The sequence below is a fragment of the Silene latifolia genome, chromosome 5 (genome assembly GCF_048544455.1).
Source record: "Silene latifolia isolate original U9 population chromosome 5, ASM4854445v1, whole genome shotgun sequence".
NCBI lineage: Eukaryota > Viridiplantae > Streptophyta > Magnoliopsida > Caryophyllales > Caryophyllaceae > Silene > Silene latifolia.
Genome location: NC_133530.1, coordinates 23,679,967 through 23,702,156, shown reverse-complemented (window position 1 = coordinate 23,702,156; position 22,190 = coordinate 23,679,967). Strand labels below are relative to the sequence as shown.

The window sequence follows — 22,190 nt, the reverse complement described above, 5'->3', positions numbered from 1 at the left end:
TTGCAGGAGAGGCCGAGAGGAACGATTAAGACCAAAGGAGAATCCAACTCAGGACATCATTCAACAAAGCCACGGGTGGTAACTATACTTGCTCTGGAATTACACACGGAACAATTATTAAGCTAATTCATTATTGGATCATCTATCTGGTTTAATTTAGTTTATATCGGATCACGGGTTGAGTCAGATAGGTGTTGGGCTGGCTCGGGTTTGAACAAATAAGCCTCCTAATATAGTTTATTAGTTCACCCTCGGGTTGGTTTGGTGCGATTAGTTCACCCAAATTTCTGGTTTTATCAGGTCGGGTTTCGGGTGGTTTTGGTTGAGTTCCTCGGGTTGAGTCAACTTACTAATGACCATTTTTGTCTTACTTTACGATTTTTGAGACTCTTCAACAAAATTCATTTTAGTGACATTAAAGGTACACAAGAGCGTGAAGAATCTTTAAAAAAGCACGAGAAAATATTTGATTTTTTGATCGGAATTTGTTGTAAAAACGAGTATATATCGGTCTGTTACATATTTAATGGCAACAACATAAATTAGGACTACAAGTCCATGGTCTATTTTTGCAAGTCGAACTGCAACTTATGTATCCGCATAGAAGTGGCTCAATATGGCAGTCTGCGTTCGATGGAATCTGGGCTTGTGCTTCTTCATTCTGAGCCTTACGTTCACAGGACTACGATTTGATATACCTATTTTAATTTAGGATCGATAAAAATAATTTGGTCAGTTTGCTATTCTTGTAATAATAAATAATAGGGATATTTTCTATGATATACCCTTCTTTTCATGCAAAAAAAAATTGACTGTCAATAACTTTGGGCTACAAGTTCAGAATACGATAAACATTTTTTCCAAATTGACCGTCTTTAAGAGGTCTTCCGTTTGAAAAAAAATTCACCGACGTCTCAACTCGTAGACGGGAATTATGGTCGATCAAAGTTTATTCGTTAAAAAATGTTTGACCAACCATAACTACCGGCTACGAGTTCAAAAAGCGACGATTTTTTTTTTCAAATTGAAGGCCTTGACGAGATAATTGGTTTGAAAAAAAAATAACCGTTTTATGAACTCGTAACAGAGAATTATTGTCGGTCAAAGTTTTTTTGCGAAAAAAGAGGGGTACACCATAGAAAACGAAAAAGTTCGGGGGTACACGAGAGAATATCCCATAATAATAAATTATACGGAGTATTAAAAAATCCCATTATAATGTCCTCGTAAATTTCCTCGGAAATTGCTAATTCTTCTCATTTGTCTTCTTAACGTCAAATTTATAAAACTTTGACCATACGTAAAATTTCAATTGTGTAAAATAACATCGACGCGAGTATTTAATCAAATTTCAAGGATACAAACAAAGGGAACGAAAGAGTAAGAGGTTAATAAAACTTACTGCAAGATAAAAGGAACATGAATAAGATAAGAAGAGTATTAGTGATTAAATATTGTGTAAATATTTAAGTATCACGTAGATATATTTGTCGTAGATTTTATTGTATATCATATATATTTGTATTACGTTCACACCGTAACCGATCCGATGTAAAACAAGATATATATATATATATATATATATATATATATATATATATATATATATATATATATATATATATATATATATATATATATATATATATATATATATATATATATATATATATATATATATATATCTCTAATGAAAGGAGAACCCTCAGGGAATTCAATCATTTACATGGTATCATTGTTTTAGGTTTTTCAATACATTTTTTTCTCCTTTCTTCTCCTGCGGCTTCACCCTATCCTTCGATATTCCCTCTTGCGCCACGGCCATGACGAAGGATGGTGCAATCCCAGAATCATCGGGGAACGGTAAGCCCGTTCTTCATCCTGTGTACTCCGTCACGAATATCTTGCTCAAGGTGCGTATGCTCGACAGTGTCAAAATCACCTACTCATCGTGGGTGAAGCTTTTCTCCCTTCACGCAAAGGGTTATAAGGTGTCTCATCACATCGATGGCACCCGTCCTCCTGCCAAGACCGACCCCACCTATGCTGAATGGTGCGAAATTGACGCACATGTCCTCCAATGGATCTACGGCTCCATCTCCGAGGACCTCCTTATTCGAATTTTTGAAACGGAGTCCACTGCCCATGAGGCTTGGCTTCGTCTCAAAAATCATTTTCAAAACAATAAAGGGGCTCGGGCAGCGGCGTTGGAGCACGAATTCACTAATATGTCGCTTGTGAAGTGCTCTTCGCTCGATGAGTATTGTCAAAAATTGAAAGACATTGGCTCCCAACTCACTGATGTAGGGAGCACCGTCGACGATCAGCGATTGGTCTTACAAATGGTTCACGGACTTCCGAAAGAGTATGATACAGTTGGTGCCTACATTAATCAAACCCTACCCACTTTTGAAAATGCCCGCGGTATGCTCCAATTAGAAGAACACATGCAGCAGCGACCGGACTCTGCTCCGGCCACCGCACTTGTAGCACCGGCGGCCCCTCCCCCCACTCAATCAAATTGGGGCGATGGGTCTGCCTCGGGATCCATTAATTCTTCATATCGAAACAACAATACCGGGCAGAAGAAATCTAATTATAAAGGGAAAGGAAAGGGCGGCGGATGGAATAACAACCAGCGCGGTGGTGGTAACTCCGGCGGTGGTCGTGGTGCTCCTCAGCAAACCTGGGTCGCCGCTGGTCCACCTCAAATGTGGCCTATGCAGTGGTCCATTCCACCGTGTCCCTACCCTACACAGCAAGGGTGGCTTAATCCATGGCAACCGACACTGCGTGGTATGCAACAACAGCAGCAGGTTCGTTTTCAAACGTTCCAGCTACCGGGTCAGCCGTATATCGCTAGTGATGCTCTCGAACCAACTCAAATGGGCCAAGCTTTTCAAGCAATGACGTTGTATCAGCCCGAGGATAACAGCTTCTATATGGATACCGGGGCCTCATCTCATTTGACGTCCGATTCTGGTATGCTCTCTCCCCCTTTTCATAAGAGTAGTATTAAGTCTATTTATGTCGGTAACGGAAAGTCAATCCCGGTTCATGGATCGGGCAATGCAACCATTACCACTCCCACACGTGAATTTGCCTTTAAAAACCTCCTCTATACCCCATAGATAATTAAAAATTTGATTTCTGTCCGTCAATTCACCAAAGATAATAATGTAACTGTTGAATTTGACCCAAATGGCTTTTCTGTGAAGGATATACGGACTGGGACACTTCTAATGAGGAGCAATAGCACCGGTACTCTCTATCCCGTGTCAGCTACGTCATCAAATGAGCCGCCCCAAGCCCATTTAGCCGACTCATCCTCTGACCTCATGCATTCTCGCCTCGGTCATCCGGGCCTTAATATTTTCGATAATCTTCGAAGTAATACTTTAATTTCTTGCAATAAGGAGCGTCGCTCCAAACTTTGTCATGCGTGCCAAATTGGCAAACATAAACGTTTACCTTTTTCTCGTTCGAATTCTTTGTCTTTATTCGCTTTCGACATTATTCATTGTGATTTGTGGACCTCTCCGGTTGTAAGAAAAAGTGGATTCAAATATTATATGGTTTTAATAGATAATTATTCGCAATATGTTTGGGTATTTCCACTTAAGTTTAAATCCGAAGTATTCACAAAATTCATCCAATTTCGCACTTTTGTCAAAACCCAATTCGAAAAAGAAATAAAAAGTTTTCAATGCGATATGGGACGGGAATTTGACAACTCATCGTTTCACTCTTTCTCGACCCAACATGGCCTGTCCCTCCGTTTTTCATGTCCACACACTTCCTCCCAAAACGGAAAGGCCGAGCGAATGATCCGTCGTCTCAACGAAATAGTCCTAGCCCTTCTCACTCATGCTCACATTCCACCACAATATTGGGTCGATGCCCTTCACACCGCCACTTACCTTCACAACATCCTCCCTTCCAACCTTCTTAACTTCCGCTCACCTTCTTCCACTCTCTTCCTTAGACAACCCACATATGACCATCTCCGTATCTTTGGGTGCCTTTGCTACCCCAATCTCTCCGCTAACCGCAATCACAAGCTCCAAACTCGCTCAATCCCATGTGTCTTCCTAGGCTATTCACATAACTATCGCGGGTACCGGTGTCTCGATATTGCTACTGGAAAAATAATTTTGTCCCGGCACGTTACCTTAGACGAACAAGTCTTCCCTTTTGCCTCATCCTTTACCCCTAACCCGAACACCTACACCTTCCTCGACTCCGACCCACCACCGCTCCTCACCTCTTATGCCTACCCTCCTTCTCCACCACCAGACCTCAACCCTCCACCCGACACCCCACCAGCTTCCCCTACCCAGCCACACCCGCACCAAACCCAACCTTCTTCCCCTGTCACACCTGCTTCCCCTGTCATGCCACAAACCACGTCCCCGGCCTCCCCCCACGTCACTACCCCGCCAGCCTCTACACCACCTCCCCCTCCACCGCCACCACCTCCTCCACCCTGCACTCATGTCATGGCTACTCGCCTCCAACATGGGATTACCAAACCCATTAACCGAACCAACCTCATCGCCCATTCATCCCCAACCATTTCACCCATTCCCAAATCACCCAAAGAAAGCCAACACAAATTTTGAAAATTGTTGATTTTTTCAATTTATTTGAAAGCAATAAAAAAAACTAGACACACTAAATCCCTCCCCCAAGCTAGAACATCACATTGTCCTCAATGTGTAAAACGGGGTTAACCGCAAAAAACCACAAAGAAAGACAAGTAAAGCCAACAAGAGGAGATGGAGATGACACATGCGGAAAATAAAGAAAATAAATGCATACTAAATTTTAGAAGCTTCCCCCAAGCTAGCTTGAGAAGGGGCTTTGGAACAAAGGACTTTTGTTGCTTAAAAAGCTCGTCAAAGCCTTTAGAAGCCTATCATATACCTGCGCATGAGCAACATAAAAGCATATGTACGCAATTGATTAGATTAAAGCATGAAAGAGCAAGGGTAAAAATTTATAAATCTTATCAATGGGCGCAAGAGAGACGTCAAATATTACCACCGTATCACTCCACTCGTCAGCAAGAGATGGAGAAACATACTTAAGACCATAAAATAAATCGTTAGAGCACAAATTATAACCATATATGGTCTCAAATGGGTGGCATAAAGAATAAAAGAGGAGAGGGTCATCAAAAATAGAGGGTTCATCCCACTTAATTTCCATATCAAAATTGCTTAGCCCTCTAACTTTCTCGAATGGATCAACAACATCCTCTACAAATGAATTGTCAAGTGGGTTAAAAGACTCGGGAAAAACCTCATTAGAATCATAAGGAATCTCGATAAATTCATTTGTAAAAGGTGACTCATCTACTATGGGGTTAATGTCATCAACATGAGTCTCTACATTTTCTATTAGAATGACACTAGGGGGGATTTTAAAAGATAAAATTGGACCATCATCATCATCCAATAGCTCAAAATCGTTAGTAGCAAAAGACTCATAACGGGGAGGTAGAAAAGCAAAATGAGAAAAGATAGGCTCACGTCGTTTTGGTTTCCCTTGAGATTTTTTTCCCAAACGAGCATGTAACACTTTAAGCTCCTCTTCGATGCGCCAATAATGGAATTGGCGTGCTAATTCCCGACATTCGGAAGCTATGAAATCTAAAAAATTCCAAAGTTCCGGCCCAATCATGTTGTAGAGACTCCCATTACTCAATTTTAGAGCCAATCCACGAGTCTCAGAATCCATGCCAACAAGCACGAAATGACCCAAGTAATCCCCATCAAGGACATGTCCAAGGGAGATGAGACTATCGCAAAAGTAGTAGAATCGGTCAAGATAGTCAGGATAAGGCTCATCTTGGAGTTGTGGGATGAATTCGTAACTCATTATGTAAGGCCAATAGCTTTATCACCTACAAAAATAGGCACTAAAACTACAAGAAAACCGTGAGAATATCCCAAGGAACAAGTGTTCCCCGAGACAAAATAAAACAAGATAAAATTCAACAACTAATTAGCAAACAAAACCGTCTCCCCGACAACAGCGCCAAAATTTGATAGGCTATCGCACACCTATGCAAAGATAATATTTATACTCTAGACAACAAATGAATGTAGTACTTAGGGGTCGAACCCAAAGGAGACGGGAGTTATTAATTAATTGTTATGGATTGAATTTTACCTTGGTAGATTAACAATTGATTGATTGGGATGAAGTGATGTAATAATAAAACAATAATAAAGAAAATGTCTAGGGAGGTCGGGTCACGTATGCAAATTATGTAAATGCTCATGTCAAGTTAGGAAGTTGATTTTACGATAAATGTTTAGGCTTAAAGACACCCACCTTACGATATTAGTGTCAACCATAGACCGAGTCTTAGAGAAACTCTCTTCTATGACTAGGTCGCCGTACTACACATGCTTAGTCTAATTCAATTCCGTGCCTCTCGGCTTTAGAACGAATGAACAAACTTAATCGATGAATAAGGCCTTCAAATATAGATTAAACATTATGGTGCAAACATGTGATAGAAACAATTATACAATATTAACTTATCCTTATTTTGACATTTACATATTACTTAATCATGCATGGCTTCCTTTATTCCCTAGACAAATGTAACTACTTAAACATGATGAAAATGTAAACTACACTAATGACAAATGAAATGATGAACATAATGAAAATATGAAAAGGAATACCTTGCAATGGAAATGGAAATGGAACTTGGAAGAACAATACTTGAAATGTAAATTGTAAATGAACTTGAATGGAAATTATATTATAAATTGAAATGCTTAAGGGAAATGTAAACAAACTAAGATAAACTAAAGTTAATCTAAGCTAAGCTACTACTAATATATAGAGAGAATTTTAGATGAAAAAATATGTGTGTAGGTTGTGTGTAAGTCGTCCCTCGAGGCCTCCATTTATAGGAGATCATAACGGAAACGTATGCATTTGATGGAGCATTGAACACACCCATGGACTGTTCAACCCCGATCGGAGATGCCAACCCCGATACTCGCTTGTTTGTCTTCAATTGCGATTAATTATCAAATGGTATCCAATGCTTATGATTTAATGCTTGTTTAATCACCCGATTAATCACACTTTGGCATCCCAAGCACCTCAAAGCATCCAAAGTAGCTTCCAATATTTAGCATCTTATGTTTGCATTTTGTGGACTTTGCACTTGGGCTTGATTTCCATTTAACTTTGTTGTGCATTTCTTCATTTAATTCATCACTTTTGCTTATGCAAGTCCATGCATTATCTTCATGCTCGTCCATACTTAGTTTTCAACTTAGCTTGCTTCTAGTGACTTGCAAATGAGTAGGATTAAGCTTCTAAAAGCTCAAATACCTACAAAATATGACAAAATATACAAATAGAACTAGAAAGCAAATATTAGCTCAATATCACTAAGGTTAGTGCGTAATGACATGTAAATTGGAGCTAAAATATAGGGATAAAATGTATATAAATTGGACTTATCAACAACCCTGACCACCTCGGACACCATCACTAGAAATTATACACTCTAACCTTTCCAACAAGTCCAGTATCACCCTTGTTTGACTTCGCTTACTCCTTTAAACATCAACTCAAAAACGCACCCTTGCAACTGTTTTAACATAATCGAAAAATCACTTTGTTAAGTGTACCTCAACTCAAAATTGTTGTGCTTTTTTTGTTAAGAGTGTTGGTTCCAAATTTGCACAAAACTTGGTGATGAACTCCACATGTCTTTATTCGATTTGTGAATCTTAACTCGAGTCGAAAATAGCACTCAAAGTCGTGTGACCAAATGACATGGCGTGGTGTAACAAGCCGCCAATCCCAAAAAATTGTGCGCGTGATTCGTTCACTTCGAGCCCTTAGATTTTATATTTCTACTTTTGTATTTTTGTTTCGGTTTTTTTTTTCATATATTACACCAAGATTACTTCCTGCGTGTCGAATCTTGAAGCTAGCTTTTTAGTTTAAGTCAAGTTTTAGGCGTTTAGAAAACGTATCGCTACTCTGCACTTCTAATGTTTCCTACTACAAGACTTGTAATATCAAATTTCCCTCTTTGGGGAGTACTAGTCAATCAATTTGTTTCGCACTCAATTGCCTTCTTATTGCTTGTTGCTTGCATTCTTATGAATGACTCTTGCCTTCATAACTTACTAACAAGCATGTGTGCATCGAACGTTGATGATCGAGACTAGGATCCTGACACACGCAAACTAAGACCGATTACGAATGCTCTAGTGCTTGACGCTCTGGCAAGCATTCTTGTCATGAGTTTAGACAAGGGTGCGCTCCACGATCCAGCTCAAAGTTCTGACCGTGACACGTGGCCACAGCTTTGCGACTCCGGTGGAGAGGAGACGCTAAAACACAACTTATAGCACTACCGACCATGCATAGACACGTTAGATATTTCTCGGACCACCCTTGCCATCGTCGTGATGGATAAGGGATTACGTTTCACTGTGACACGGTGTATTATTGCAACTTTCTTACACTGATTCGCATCTTTATGTGAAACTACTTGGGCTCACAGTAAACTTCATAACGCAACTTGCTTATGGATTACTAGTGCGTCTTTCTTCAGACGTGCCTTCTTGGTCTGAAATAATAAGACAAGATTTTATAACTATTATACAGTTAAATGTGACCACTATTGAAAACCCAGTTACCATAAGCGGTTGTAACACTGCCTATATCATTGTGCTTAAATTTAATTATAAAATGATCATATATACCCGTCTGAAAAATAAGACGAAAAGTATCCGTTTGAAACAAGAATTTGTGATGGATTACTGTCCTACTTTAATAATGATTGATGCGATGGCAGGCATTGACTTTAATTTTGACCGACCTAGACTTATGTGTCTAGGAGTATACATAAATTATTCTGAGAGTGATTAGATGCTACCTTAATTAAGATGAATATCGATTTGGTCTTATCTCAAATATTATTAAGCTAATTCATTATTGGATCATCTATCTGGTTTAATTTAGTTTATATCGGATCACGGGTTGAGTCAGATAGGTGTTGGGCGGGCTCGGGTTTGAACAAATAAGCCTCCTAATATAGTTTATTAGTTCACCCTCGGGTTGGTTTGGTGCGATTAGTTCACCCAAATTTCTGGTTTTATCAGGTCGGGTTTCGGGTGGTTTTGGTTGAGTTCCTCGGGTTGAGTCAACTTACTAATGAGCATTTTTGTCTTACTTTACGATTTTTGAGACTTTTCAACAAAATTCATTTTAGTGACATCAAAGGTACACAAGAGCGTGAAGAATCTTTAAAAAAGCACGAGAAAATATTTGATTTTTTGTTCAGAATTTGTTGTACAAACGAGTATATATCGGTCTGTTACATATTTAATTGCAACAACATAAATTAGGACTACAAGTCCATGGTCTATTTTTGCAAGTCGAACTGCAACTTATGTATCCGCATTGAAGTGGCTCAATATGGCAGTCTGCGTTCGATGGAATCTGGGCTTGTGCTTCTTCATTCTGAGCCTTACGTTCACAGGACTACGATTTGATATACCTATTTTAATTTAGGATCGATAAAAATAATTTGGTCAGTTTACTATTCTTGTAATAATAAATAATAAATTATACGGAGTATTAAAAAATCCCATTATAATGTCCTCGTAAATTTCCTCGGAAATTGCTAATTCTTCTCATTTGTCTTCTTAACGTCAAATTCATAAAACTTTGACCATACATAAAATTTCAATTGTGTAAAATAACATCGACGTGAGTATTTAATCAAATTTCAAGGATACAAACAAAGGGAACGAAAGAGTAAGAGGTTAATAAAACTTACTGCAAGATAAAAGGAACATGAATAAGATAAGAAGAGTATTAGTGATTAAATATTGTGTAAATATTTAAGTATCACGTAGATATTATTTGTCGTAGATTTTATTATATATCATATATATTTGTATTACGTTCACACCATAACCGATCCGATGTAAAACAGTATATATATATATCTCTCTAATGAAAGGAGAACCCTCAGGGAATTCAATCATTTACATGGTATCATTGTTTTAGGTTTTTCAATACATTTTTTTCTCCTTTCTTCTCCTGCGGGTTCACCCTATCCTTCGATCTTCCCTCTTGCGCCACGGCCATGACGAAGGATGGTGCAATCCCAGAATCATCGGGGAATGGTAAGCCCGTTCTTCATCCTGTGTACTCCGTCACGAATATCTTGCTCAAGGTGCGTATGCTCGACAGTGTCAAAATCACCTACTCATCGTGGGTGAAGCTTTTCTCCCTTCACGCAAAAGGTTATAAGGTGTCTCATCACATCGATGGCACCCGTCCTCCTGCCAAGACCGACCCCACCTATGCTGAATGGTGCGAAATTGACGCACATGTCCTCCAATGGATCTACGGCTCCATCTCCGAGGACCTCCTTATTCGAATTTTTGAAACGGAGTCCACTGCCCATGAGGCTTGGCTTCGTCTCAAAAATCATTTTCAAAACAATAAAGGGGCTCGAGCAGCGGCGTTGGAGCACGAATTCACTAATATGTCGCTTGTGAAGTGCTCTTCGCTCGATGAATATTGTCAGAAATTGAAAGACATTGGCTCTCAACTCACTGATGTAGGGAGCACCGTCGACGATCAGCGATTGGTCTTACAAATGGTTCGCGGACTTCCGAAAGAGTATGATACAGTTGGTGCCTACATTAATCAAACCCTAACCACTTTTGAAAATGCCCGCGGTATGCTCCAATTAGAAGAACACATGCAGCAGCGACCGGACTCTGCTCCGGCCACCGCACTTGTAGCACCGGCGGCCCCTCCCCCCACTCAATCAAATTGGGGCGATGGGTCTGCCTCGGGATCCATTAATTCTTCATATCGAAACAACAATACCGGGCAGAAGAAATCTAATTATAAAGGGAAAGGAAAGGGCGGCGGATGGAATAACAACCAGCGCGGTGGTGGTAACTCCGGCGGTGGTCGTGGTGCTCCTCAGCAAACCTGGGTCGCCGCTAGTCCACCTCAAATGTGGCCTATGCAGTGGTCCATTCCACCGTGTCCCTACCCTACACAGCAAGGGTGGCTTAATCCATGGCAACCGACACTGCGTGGTATGCAACAGCAGCAGCAGGTTCGTTTTCAAACGTTCCAGCCACCGGGTCAGGCGTATATCGCTAGTGATGCTCTCAAACCAACTCAAATGGGCCAAACTTTTCAAGCAATGACGTTGTATCAGCCCGAGGATAACAGCTTCTATATGGATACCGGGGCCTCATCTCATTTGACGTCCGAGTCTGGTATGCTCTCTCCCCCTTTTCATAAGAGTAGTATTAAGTCTATTTATGTCGGTAACGGAAAGTCAATCCCGGTTCATGGATCGGGCAATGCAACCATTACCACTCCCACACGAGAATTTGCCCTTAAAAACGTCCTCTATACCCCACAGATAATTAAAAATTTGATTTCTGTCCGTCAATTCACCAAAGATAATAATGTAACTGTTGAATTTGACCAAAATGGCTTTTCTGTGAACGATATACGGACTGGGACAATTCTAATGAGGAGCAATAGCACCGGTACTCTCTATCCCGTGTCAGCTAGTCATCAAATGAGCCGCCCCAAGCCCATTTAGCCGACTCATCCTCTGACCTCTGGCATTCTCACCTCGGTCATCCGGGCCTTAATATTTTCGATAATCTTTGAAGTAATACTTTAATTTCTTGCAATAAGGAGCGTCGCTCCAAACTTTGTCATGCGTGCCAAATTGGCAAACATAAACGTTTACCTTTTTCTAGTTCGAATTCTTTGTCTTTATTCCCTTTCGACATTATTCATTGTGATTTGTGGACCTCTCCGGTTGTAAGCAAAAGTGGATTCAAATATTATATGGTTTTAATAGATAATTATTCGCAATATGTTTGGGTATTTCCACTTAAGTTTAAATCCGAAGTATTCACAAAATTCATCCAATTTCGCACTTTTGTCAAAACCCAATTCGAAAAAGAAATAAAAAGTTTTCAATGCGATAGGGACGGGAATTTGACAACTCATCGTTTCACTCTTTCTCGACCCAACACGGCCTGTCCCTCCGTTTTTCATGTCCACACACTTCCTCCCAAAACGGAAAGGCCGAGCGAATGATCCGTCGTCTCAACGAAATAGTCCTAGCCCTTCTCGCTCATGCTCACATTCCACCACAATATTGGGTCGATGCCCTTCACACCGCCACTTACCTTCACAACATCCTCCCTTCCAACCTTCTTAACTTCTGCTCACCTTCTTCTGCTCTCTTCCTTAGACAACCCACATATGACCATCTCCGTGTCTTTGGGTGCCTTTGCTACCCCAATCTCTCCGCTAACCGCAATCACAAGCTCCAAACTCGCTCAATCCCATGTGTCTTCCTAGGCTATCCACATAACTATCGCGGGTACCGGTATCTCGATATTGCTACTGGAAAAATAATTTTGTCCCGGCACGTTACCTTTGACGAACAAGTCTTCCCTTTTGCCTCATCCTTTACCCCTAACCCGAACACCTACACCTTCCTCGACTCCGACCCACCACCGCTCTTCACCTCTTATGCCTAACCTCCTTCTCCACCACCAGACCTCAACCCTCCACCCGACACCCCACCAGCTTCCCCTACCCAGCCACACCCGCACCAAACCCAGCCTTCTTCCCCTGCCACACCTGCTTCCCCTGCCACGCCACAAACCACGTCCCCTGCCTCCCCCCACGTCACTACCCCGCCAGCCTCTACACCACCTCCCCCTCCACCGCCACCACCTCCTCCACCCCGCACTCATGTCATGGCTACTCGCCTCCAACATGGGATTATCAAACCCATTAACCGAACCAACCTCATCGCCCATTCATCCCCAACCATTTCACCCATTCCCAAATCACCCAAAGAGGCCCTCCATGATCCGAATTGGCAAACCGCCATGAAGACTGAATATAAAGCTCTTATGGATAATAGCACTTGGGAGCTCGTACCTCGACCTCGTGACGCCTCTGTGATTAGGTTCATGTGGCTCTTTCGCCACAAATTTCGGTCTGATGGCCACTTAGAGCGCTACAAAGCGCGACTCGTTGTTAATGGCAAAATACAACAAGTCGGTATTGATAGTGACGAGACTTTTAGTCCCGTGGTAAAACCGACTACTATTCGCACGGTCCTTAGTTTGGCCGTCTCTCGTGCTTGGCCCATACACCAACTTGATGTCAAAAATGCTTTTTTGCACGGTGATTTACTTGAAACGGTGTATATGCATCAACCTCCGGGGTTTGTTGATCCTAAGGCTCCTTCTCATGTGTGCCGACTCCGGAAATCCCTTTATGGCCTTAAGCAATCTCCCCGTGCTTGGTATCAATGGTTCTCTAATTATATTTTATCTCGGGGATTTCAAAGTAGCAAGTGCGATGCATCTCTTTTTATCTACAACAATGGCTCCAATATTGCTTATTTATTGTTATATGTAGATGATATTATTGTTACCGCTTCTAATACGTCGTTACTTGAGCGTATAATTGCTACTTTGTCTAGTGAATTTGCCATGACAAATTTGGGCACGCTGCATCATTTCCTCGGCATTACAATGACACGGTCCAACACAAACTTATTTTTGTCACAACAACAATATGCCAAATCCATCCTTGCTCGAGCTAATATGACCGGGTGTAATGCGTGTGCCACGCCTGTCGATACCTCCGTGAAACCCGCTGCTGCTGCCGGTCCTCCCGTGGCCGACCCGTCACATTATCGGAGTATTGCAGGTACGTTACAATACTTGACTATTACGCGCCCGGATATCACCTATGCTGTACAACAACTATGCTTATTTATGCATGACCCGAGGGAAAGCCACTTGCATTTCATGAAGCGGGTTCTCCGCTATATTAAAGGTACTCTTGACTACGGTCTAACAATGACTCCCTCCAAGTCTCACACATTGACAGCCTATACTTATGCCGACTGGAGTGGGTGTCCGGATTCACGCCGCTCTACCTCTGGTTATTGTGTTTTCTTAGGTGGCAATTTAATTTCTTGGTCGTCAAAACGCCAAGCCACGGTCTCGCGCTCCAGTGCCGAGTCCGAATATCGAGGGGTTGCTAATGCCGTCGCCGAAACAAGCTGGTTACGTAATTTGCTTCTTGAACTTCACATGCCCATTCGCCAAGCCACGCTTGTTTACTGTGAGAACATCTCGGCCGTCTACCTTGCCTGCAACCCGGTCCAGCACCAGCGCACGAAACATATTGAAATTGACATACACTTTGTTCGTGAGCAGGTCCAACTTGGTAAGGTCCGTGTTATGCACATTCCTGCTAGCTACCAATATGCTGACATTTTTACTAAGGGCCTTCCCAAGCATCTTTTTACTCAGTTTTGAGCCAGTCTTTGCGTCCGTTCCCCTATCGCTTCAACTGCGGGGGTGTATTAGTGATTAAATATTGTGTAAATATTTATGTATCACGTAGATATTATTTGTCGTAGATTTTATTGTATATCATATATATTTGTATTACGTTCACACCGTAACCGATCCGATGTAAAACAGTATATATATATTTCTAATGAAAGGAGAACCCTCAGGGAATTCAATCATTTACAAAGAGGAACGTAAGATGGGTTCTTTCCGACCATGCTTGATATATTTTTGAAGAACTTTTAGACGGTCTCGACTTCAATTATCTAACGAGTGTATGAATTCGAGAGCACGACCCTTTGTAATTTATACTCCACCTATCAACACAAATAGGATCCTACATCCTATTGTATAGGAGCGTTGTACAACAGCCCATATATATATATATATATATATATATATATATATATATATATATATATATATATATATATATATATATATATATATATATATATATATATATATATATATATATATATATATATATATATATATATATATATATATATATCTAAGCCCAATAAAAATAAAAATAAATTCTACACATCTTCTTTTTCCCTAATTCCGATTTCTCTTCAACGACAAACCCTCTTCTTTCCCTTCTCTAAATTTCTGTTAAACGACAGTCGACAAATCTCTCTTCTCCATAATTTTGATTCTAAAATGGTAAAAGGGAAGAAATTTACATCATCATATCAAGGAGGAAAAACGCATCTAACAATATTTCGTGAACGAGAAGCAATTTATATCATCATCAGGAAGGAAAAATGCATCTAACAATACTTTGAGGTAAATTTCTACACCAATCATACGAACTATTATTAAAAGAATACGAACTAAAAAATACGAGCACCTAAGAATACGAGCTATTAAGATAAGAATACGAGCTAATGTAAAAAGAATACGAGCTTAAGAGGATCACGAACTTAAAAAAACGAGCACATAAGAATACGAGCTATTAAGACAAGAATACGAGCTAAAGTAAAAAGAACACGAGCTTAAAAGGATCACGAGCTTAAAAATACGAGCACGTAAGAATACGAGCTATTAAGATAAGAATACGAGCTAATGTAAAAAGAATACGAGCTTTAAAATGATCATGAGCTTTAAAATACGAGCACATAAGAATACGAGATATTTAGATAAGAATACGAGCTAATGTAAAAATAATACGAGCTTCAACTATTTTCATGCATTAGAAATTTTGGATAAAAAATTTCCTTCAAGATGATGCTCAGTTCCGCATAGTCAATTAATTATAATAATTTAAGGGAGAAGATGATTCATTAACTAGATGATGGAGGAAGATGAAGAGAAGTTCGAAAAATATGGAAACAGTCAGAGAAAAATGAGGATTAGATTAAAAATTGAATTACGTTACTTTTTTTTGCAAAAATATTTGAAAAAGACTAAAATAACCTTGGATGTACAATGCTCATTGTACATCCAGTTGTATAGTCTTGAAATTGACCTATCAAAGCAATCGCTGATTGATAAGGTATATAGATCTCGAGATTTTCTCGATTTTGTACAAGTACAAGTCATCTTTTGATTATGTTTCAATTTCGCATTTGGAAATGTATGTATTTCATTGATTTCGCCTGGACTATGGACGGTCCAAGACTCGAAATGCCAATTTGTTGTATTGCAAACAAACGCAATGTAGAAGTTACCTCATTATTTGATGTACGTACAACTTACAAGTTTGAATATTCCCAAAAGAAAAAATTACAAGTTCGCTTTTACCCTTTTATAAATTTTAGTTTTGTTTCTGCGAAATTTCAACAATAATACTAATCCCCAATAAACTAAAAGATTAAGAATTGCTCAACTTTTTTTCCGCTCAATTAATTGACCAAAAAAGTGGGCCATATTGAAAATAATCTTTTAATTGATTCACACAATTAATTGATACACACAATTCCGTCAAATGCTGAAAAAAATCTTTCATACACAATTGATTTACACAAGGTGGACCCATACTAAATAAAATCTTTCAATCAAATGCCTATTTAATTGTGTGAATATTAAATCTTTCAATCAAATGATGGAATTGTGTGTAAATATTTCAATCATCTTTCAATAAAGATCGTTGATGTTAATGTAATACGGAGTATTTTGTTCAATAGGCAGTATACTTTAGTTTATTTGTATATCATCTTTTTCTATGTGTGTTATATTTTGTTTGCCTGTTTTTGTTAAAAAGTAAATATGTTTTCATTACATTTACACTTAACTTAACTATTAATATCATAAAATAGTACTCCATCTATTTACACTTGCTTTATTTTGTGAGAAAAAAATAAAGTAAATGTAAACTATTCACTAGGACGGAGGAGTAGCATTTAATAAGATAGCATTAATTTAATGTCTTATAATTATAGTCATCTTTCGTTTTCTACTTCTTATAACATCAAACTAAAAGTACAATTAGTTTATAAAAATGTCTTCAATTAAGGACGTATTTATATAAATAGATAACCTAAAAAATATTGTGCTTTAGCACGGACCTTCACTAGTAAATACAACAACATTACCTAAATGCTTCGATATATCTGTCAATAACGGCACAAGTGCCTCAAATATTCCGAAACTATACAATCAATCTATATATATATATAAAAGAGAGTTTTTTCGAGCGATCTGAGAGCGTCCACATCATCAAAAATCAATTTAGGAAAGTATAATTTTTAATGTAAAAAATAAAGTGGAGAATCTTTTAATTATTATAATATGTATATTTCCTAAATTATATTCAAGTGATATTTCTAATTTTTATATCAACCTTTTACATTTCATTTGACAAAAAAATATCGTTAAAAAAATTATGAAAATAATATAATTAGCTTTGTGGTAAAAAATGCTATCATTAGAGTATAGATTTCATATTCTTTGCACATATTAAAGATGGTGTACTTCGTAATATGTAAAATTGTGTACTTTTTAGTATGTTTTGTCCCACATTGGAAAATAGTAGGTGCGGTGAATATGCTACATATAAATAGTAGAATTGTCCCACATCGAAATATTAGTACAAGGTGATGTGATCCTATAATTATAAATATGAGGCATATTTGGAACTTATGATCCACCCAAAAAAATTTGAGTCTCATAAATATTGTTTTAAAGAGTTCTTAAGATTTTCAATCATTATCTACGATATGATATAAAAAATAAAGTGGAAATCGTTGGGAACTACCCGGGAAAGAGTTAAGAACATGAGCAAGAAAATCAAAAAATACAAAACTAAAGATTTTACTAATGGTAGTCTCCTGATAGTGTACAAAACTAAAGAAATAATGTTGGTAAAAAAAATATGAAAATAATATTATTAGATTCATGGTAAGAAATGCTATCATTAGAGTATGTATAGATTTCATATAATTTGCACATATTAAAGATGGTGTATTTCATAGTATGTTATATGTCCCACATTGAAAAATAATATAAGTGTGACAAATATACTACATATAAAAAATAGAATTTTCCCAAATATAACATAAGGTGGGTGATTCCATGATTATAAATAAGAGGCATCCTTGGAACTTAGGCATCAACCCAAAATCATTTGAGTATCTTAAGTACTGTCTTGGAGTGCTCTTAAAAGTTTATATCATTATATTTTCTACCTATTGATTTTATATGTCCCACATTTAAAAAATAATGTAGGTGTGGTAAATATACTACGTTTAAATAATATAATTAGAATTGTGTTAAAAAAATTTCTATCACTGGAGTATAGGTTCATATCATTTGCACATTTTTATTATGATAAAAAAAATAGAAAACAAATGTATGAATATTAATAGATAATATAGTATTTACTTATTATTAAATCGGGTTGGATGTCGAATTAGGTTCAAAAAATATGGTGTACTTTTAAATATGTTATTCGTCTCACATTGAAAAAGAATGTAGGTGTGATAAATATATACTACGTATAAATAGTTGAATTGTCCCACATCAGCAGATTATCATAAGTTGAGGTGATCCCATGATTATAAATAGGATTTATCCTTGGAACTTAGGTATCACCCTAAATATATTAATCTCTCAAAGTATACTTATTATATAAGAGACTTTAAACATAATCTTGAATTAAATGTTAAATTTTTAAAGTTGTAACATTTTTTTTAGGTGGGAGAAAGAGCGATAAAATGGTCAGTATTATAACGGAAATTTTTCATGATACCCTCGAATTTCGGTAGGTTACACATAATACCCCTAATTTTAAGTTTCTACATAATACCCTTGTGTTTACTTTATTTTCATAACGCTATTACTCATATGAGTAACTAGATGAGTAATTGAGCATGTCATGCTATTTGTGTTTTGTTATTTAGGTATTAAATGTTAGTTTATTAAATAAAATATGGATTTAGGAATTAGATAATGAAGTGTTTGTGTAATAGATAACAAAAGAAAAAGGCTTCCCCAAGTCATAAGAGTAATGGGCTTATGACGAAAGTTGTCAAATGGTATTCTGAGAAAGAAAAAGGTGAACACAAGGGTACCATTTGTAGAAACTTAAAATTAGGGGTACCATGTGTAATCTATCAAAGTTCAAAGTTACCATGAGAAATTTCTAATATTATAATGATATAATTAATTAAATTTTCATTTAAAAGAGAGAGATATTCGTACCAATAAAACAATAAAGGGGAAATTATTTTTTAATTGTTATTTTATTGTCACGCCATCAAACTTAATGTCCATTTAATAACCTTTACATTAGGGGGTACCATGGGCAAAAAAATGGAACCCCAAGGGTACCGTAGGCAGATTCTTAAAAGTAGGGGTAACATGGAAAGTCTGACAATAAGGTGTACCACGGAAAATTTCCGTATCTCAATTATGAAATTTTTTTCTTGAAGAAAAACAACGTACAAATATTAATGGAGAGTACTTGATCATATTATTAAATTTAAATATAACTATTAGATATAATGAGTAGCAATTGTCCGTATTCGGTATTCGGGATCTTTGTTGATGTCGAACTAAGTGGAAAAATATAGTGTAATTTAAGAGTATGTTATTTGTCCCACATTGAAAAATAATGCAGGTTTGATGAATATATATTACGTATAAATAGTAGAATTGTCCCACATCAGAAAAATAATCCAAGTTTGGTGAATATATTACATATAAATAATAGAAATGTCCCACATCGAAAGATTAGTATAAGGTAGGGTGATTATATGATTATAAATAAGAGTTAACCCACGTATATATTAATCTTTTATTTTTTTTGAAAGAGATATTTTAATAATATGTAAAACAATCATTAGACATAGAATGTAAACATTAAACCCTTATAACATTTGTTTTTGCATTATAAATAAGTTTATTACCCCGTTGCAACGCACGGGCATTCAAACTAGTACTATATATTAATTCCAGAAACCAAGGGATTTCAATGAAATTAAAGAAAGTTATACAAATTAATTATACTATATAGTTTTAAATCAATAGCACCGTGTGATGGACCCGATTAAGGGATCTCAATGCAAATATTATATAGTTTAGGTTAAAATTAAATTATATAGAATCTTGGTAATTTTCCTAAACATTTGTAAGAGACTAAAACATGGTCAATTTCCTTAAAATAAAATAATTAATTAAGGTGGTCAATTTCCTTAAAATAAATTATACTATATTGCATAATTTTTTCGATTTGATTTAATGCATATATGTAATATATTTATATAAATATATAATCCTCTTAAAATTGCATGCCTAAGTAGTAAAAGTAATTTCGTAAGTAAAGAAAAGAATTGTAGTAACATTGTATATAATTATATGATAGTAATCACTCATTTGAATAGTAAAAGTAACAATATTATCAGCGAGATTAGTGAAAGTGGTAGAAACAACAATGAGAGTAATGAAATAATCAATATTAATGCGGCAATAGTGAAAGTAACAATAATTACGGCGGGAGTAGTGAAATTATCAATATTAATGCAGAAGAGTGAAAAGAATAATAATTATCATGGGAGTAGGGAAAGTAACAATGATTACGGACAAGTAGTGAAATGTTATTACTATTGTTTCATTAATAAGAGTAAAATATTAATAGCGGGAGTCGGGAGTAGTGAATTTGTCTCAAAATTTATTTCATCGTAATTTAAGGATATGCCATAGAAAAATATATTAATGATAAATTTATGGGTTATCCAACTTTTAAGTAATTTTATTTAATGAAAAAAATTAAATGAATAAATAAGTGGCAGGCAGTAGAGGCACCAATACTAGTCTTATTCTTATGTTAAGATCGAACATAGAGAAATTATTAGTGGTTGAACCATAATAATATACGGATACTATCAACATAAAATTATGTGTCTTCAACTTTTCGCCCTCCTTAGGACTTAGAAGTTAGAACCCATCAATTCTGGTTTGACATCTCCTTATTTCAGTTCATCCTTACTCTATTCAGTTCAGTTCGATACAGCTTCAATCAATTCAGTTAGGCTCATCTCTTCACAAATTAATTCTTACTTTATATCTATTCAGATCACTTAGCTCTATTCACTTCAGTTCAGTTTTGTTCAACTTCATATTCAATTCTGTTGAGTCTAACTCCTTTCAAATTTTAAAAGAACAAGGCCTAAGAAAGTTTATTTAAAATCAAATTATTTCATGATTTTAATATCGATTTAAAAACTATTCGCGTTTTTATCGCTTTTATTATGCGTTTGTTTTAAAGAAAATAGAGTGCAGTTTTGAGCTCGATTTAAACTTGATTGTTTCCATTTCTTGACCACGACTCACCATGAAGGGACTTCATTTTCGGCCCAAGACCTTCCCATTTCGTGCCACAGACAATCCAAACCAGGCAGCCCAAAACAGCCCCTTACCCGCATGCGTACAAGCTCAAACCGAACAATTTTCTAAATAAAAACGTCCCAAAACTCCCTCAAAAAACGAGTTCAGTATACCCATCCCGATCTCTGACCACCAGCCGCAACTGCCCTAATTCAGCCCCAATTCGACCCAACCTCCAACATTATACCACATAAAAAAACGCGAAAGTGGTAATCTGACCCCTTTACTTTGACTTATAGTGAGATTAGGCCCCTTAAATTTAGATTGGAGTAATTAAGCCTCTTAAGTTAACTAAAAAGTGAAAGTAAGCCCCTCACCCAAAATCTCATGAGAAATTCATTTTCTCATACCACAAAAGCTCAAATAGTTCATGTTTTATTTAAAAAAAAAGTTCAGAATTGTTTTTTTAAAATGTAAAAAATGAATATTTTTAAATTTTGAAAAAAATTAAAATTTTGGTTTGTTAAGGGGGTCAATTACCACTTCCCTGACCCCCCTTAACTTTACTTGATAGTGAAATCAACCCCCTTAAGTTTGGTTTGTTGTAATTTACCCCCTTAACTTTGCATTTAAGTGAAACAAAGCCCCTCACCCAAAATCTCATGAAAAATTCAATATTACGTCACAAAAAGTAAAATCAATTATACTTTTTACAAAATATACTATTAGAATAAAAAAAGTTAACAAATGAAATCAAAATTTAAAATTAATTAAAATTAATTAGAGTTTTAAATTATTTTATAAAATTAAACTTTTTATGTTTTATAAAAGAACTGAATATTTTTCCTAAATTTTTTGAGATCTTTACAAATATATATATATATATATATATATATATATATATATATATATATATATATATATATATATATATATATAAAACTTAGTAGAGAAACTCTAAAAATATATGTGCCTAAT

General features: G+C 36.8%; 2 protein-coding genes across 2 annotated transcripts; both read left to right on the top strand.

The window, feature by feature from the left end:
* The first annotated feature begins 1,823 nt into the window (after nucleotides 1-1,823).
* LOC141655071 (uncharacterized) lies at nucleotides 1,824-3,131 on the top strand. Its single transcript, XM_074462170.1, has one exon. It carries the CDS (start codon nucleotides 1,824-1,826, stop codon nucleotides 3,129-3,131), a length of 1,308 nt encoding a protein of 435 aa, XP_074318271.1.
* Nucleotides 3,132-10,147: 7,016 nt separating this feature from the next.
* Nucleotides 10,148-11,641, top strand: LOC141655070 (uncharacterized). The gene has a single exon (XM_074462169.1). The coding sequence runs from the start codon at nucleotides 10,148-10,150 to the stop codon at nucleotides 11,639-11,641; it is 1,494 nt and encodes a 497-aa protein (XP_074318270.1).
* Nucleotides 11,642-22,190: the final 10,549 nt, after the last annotated feature.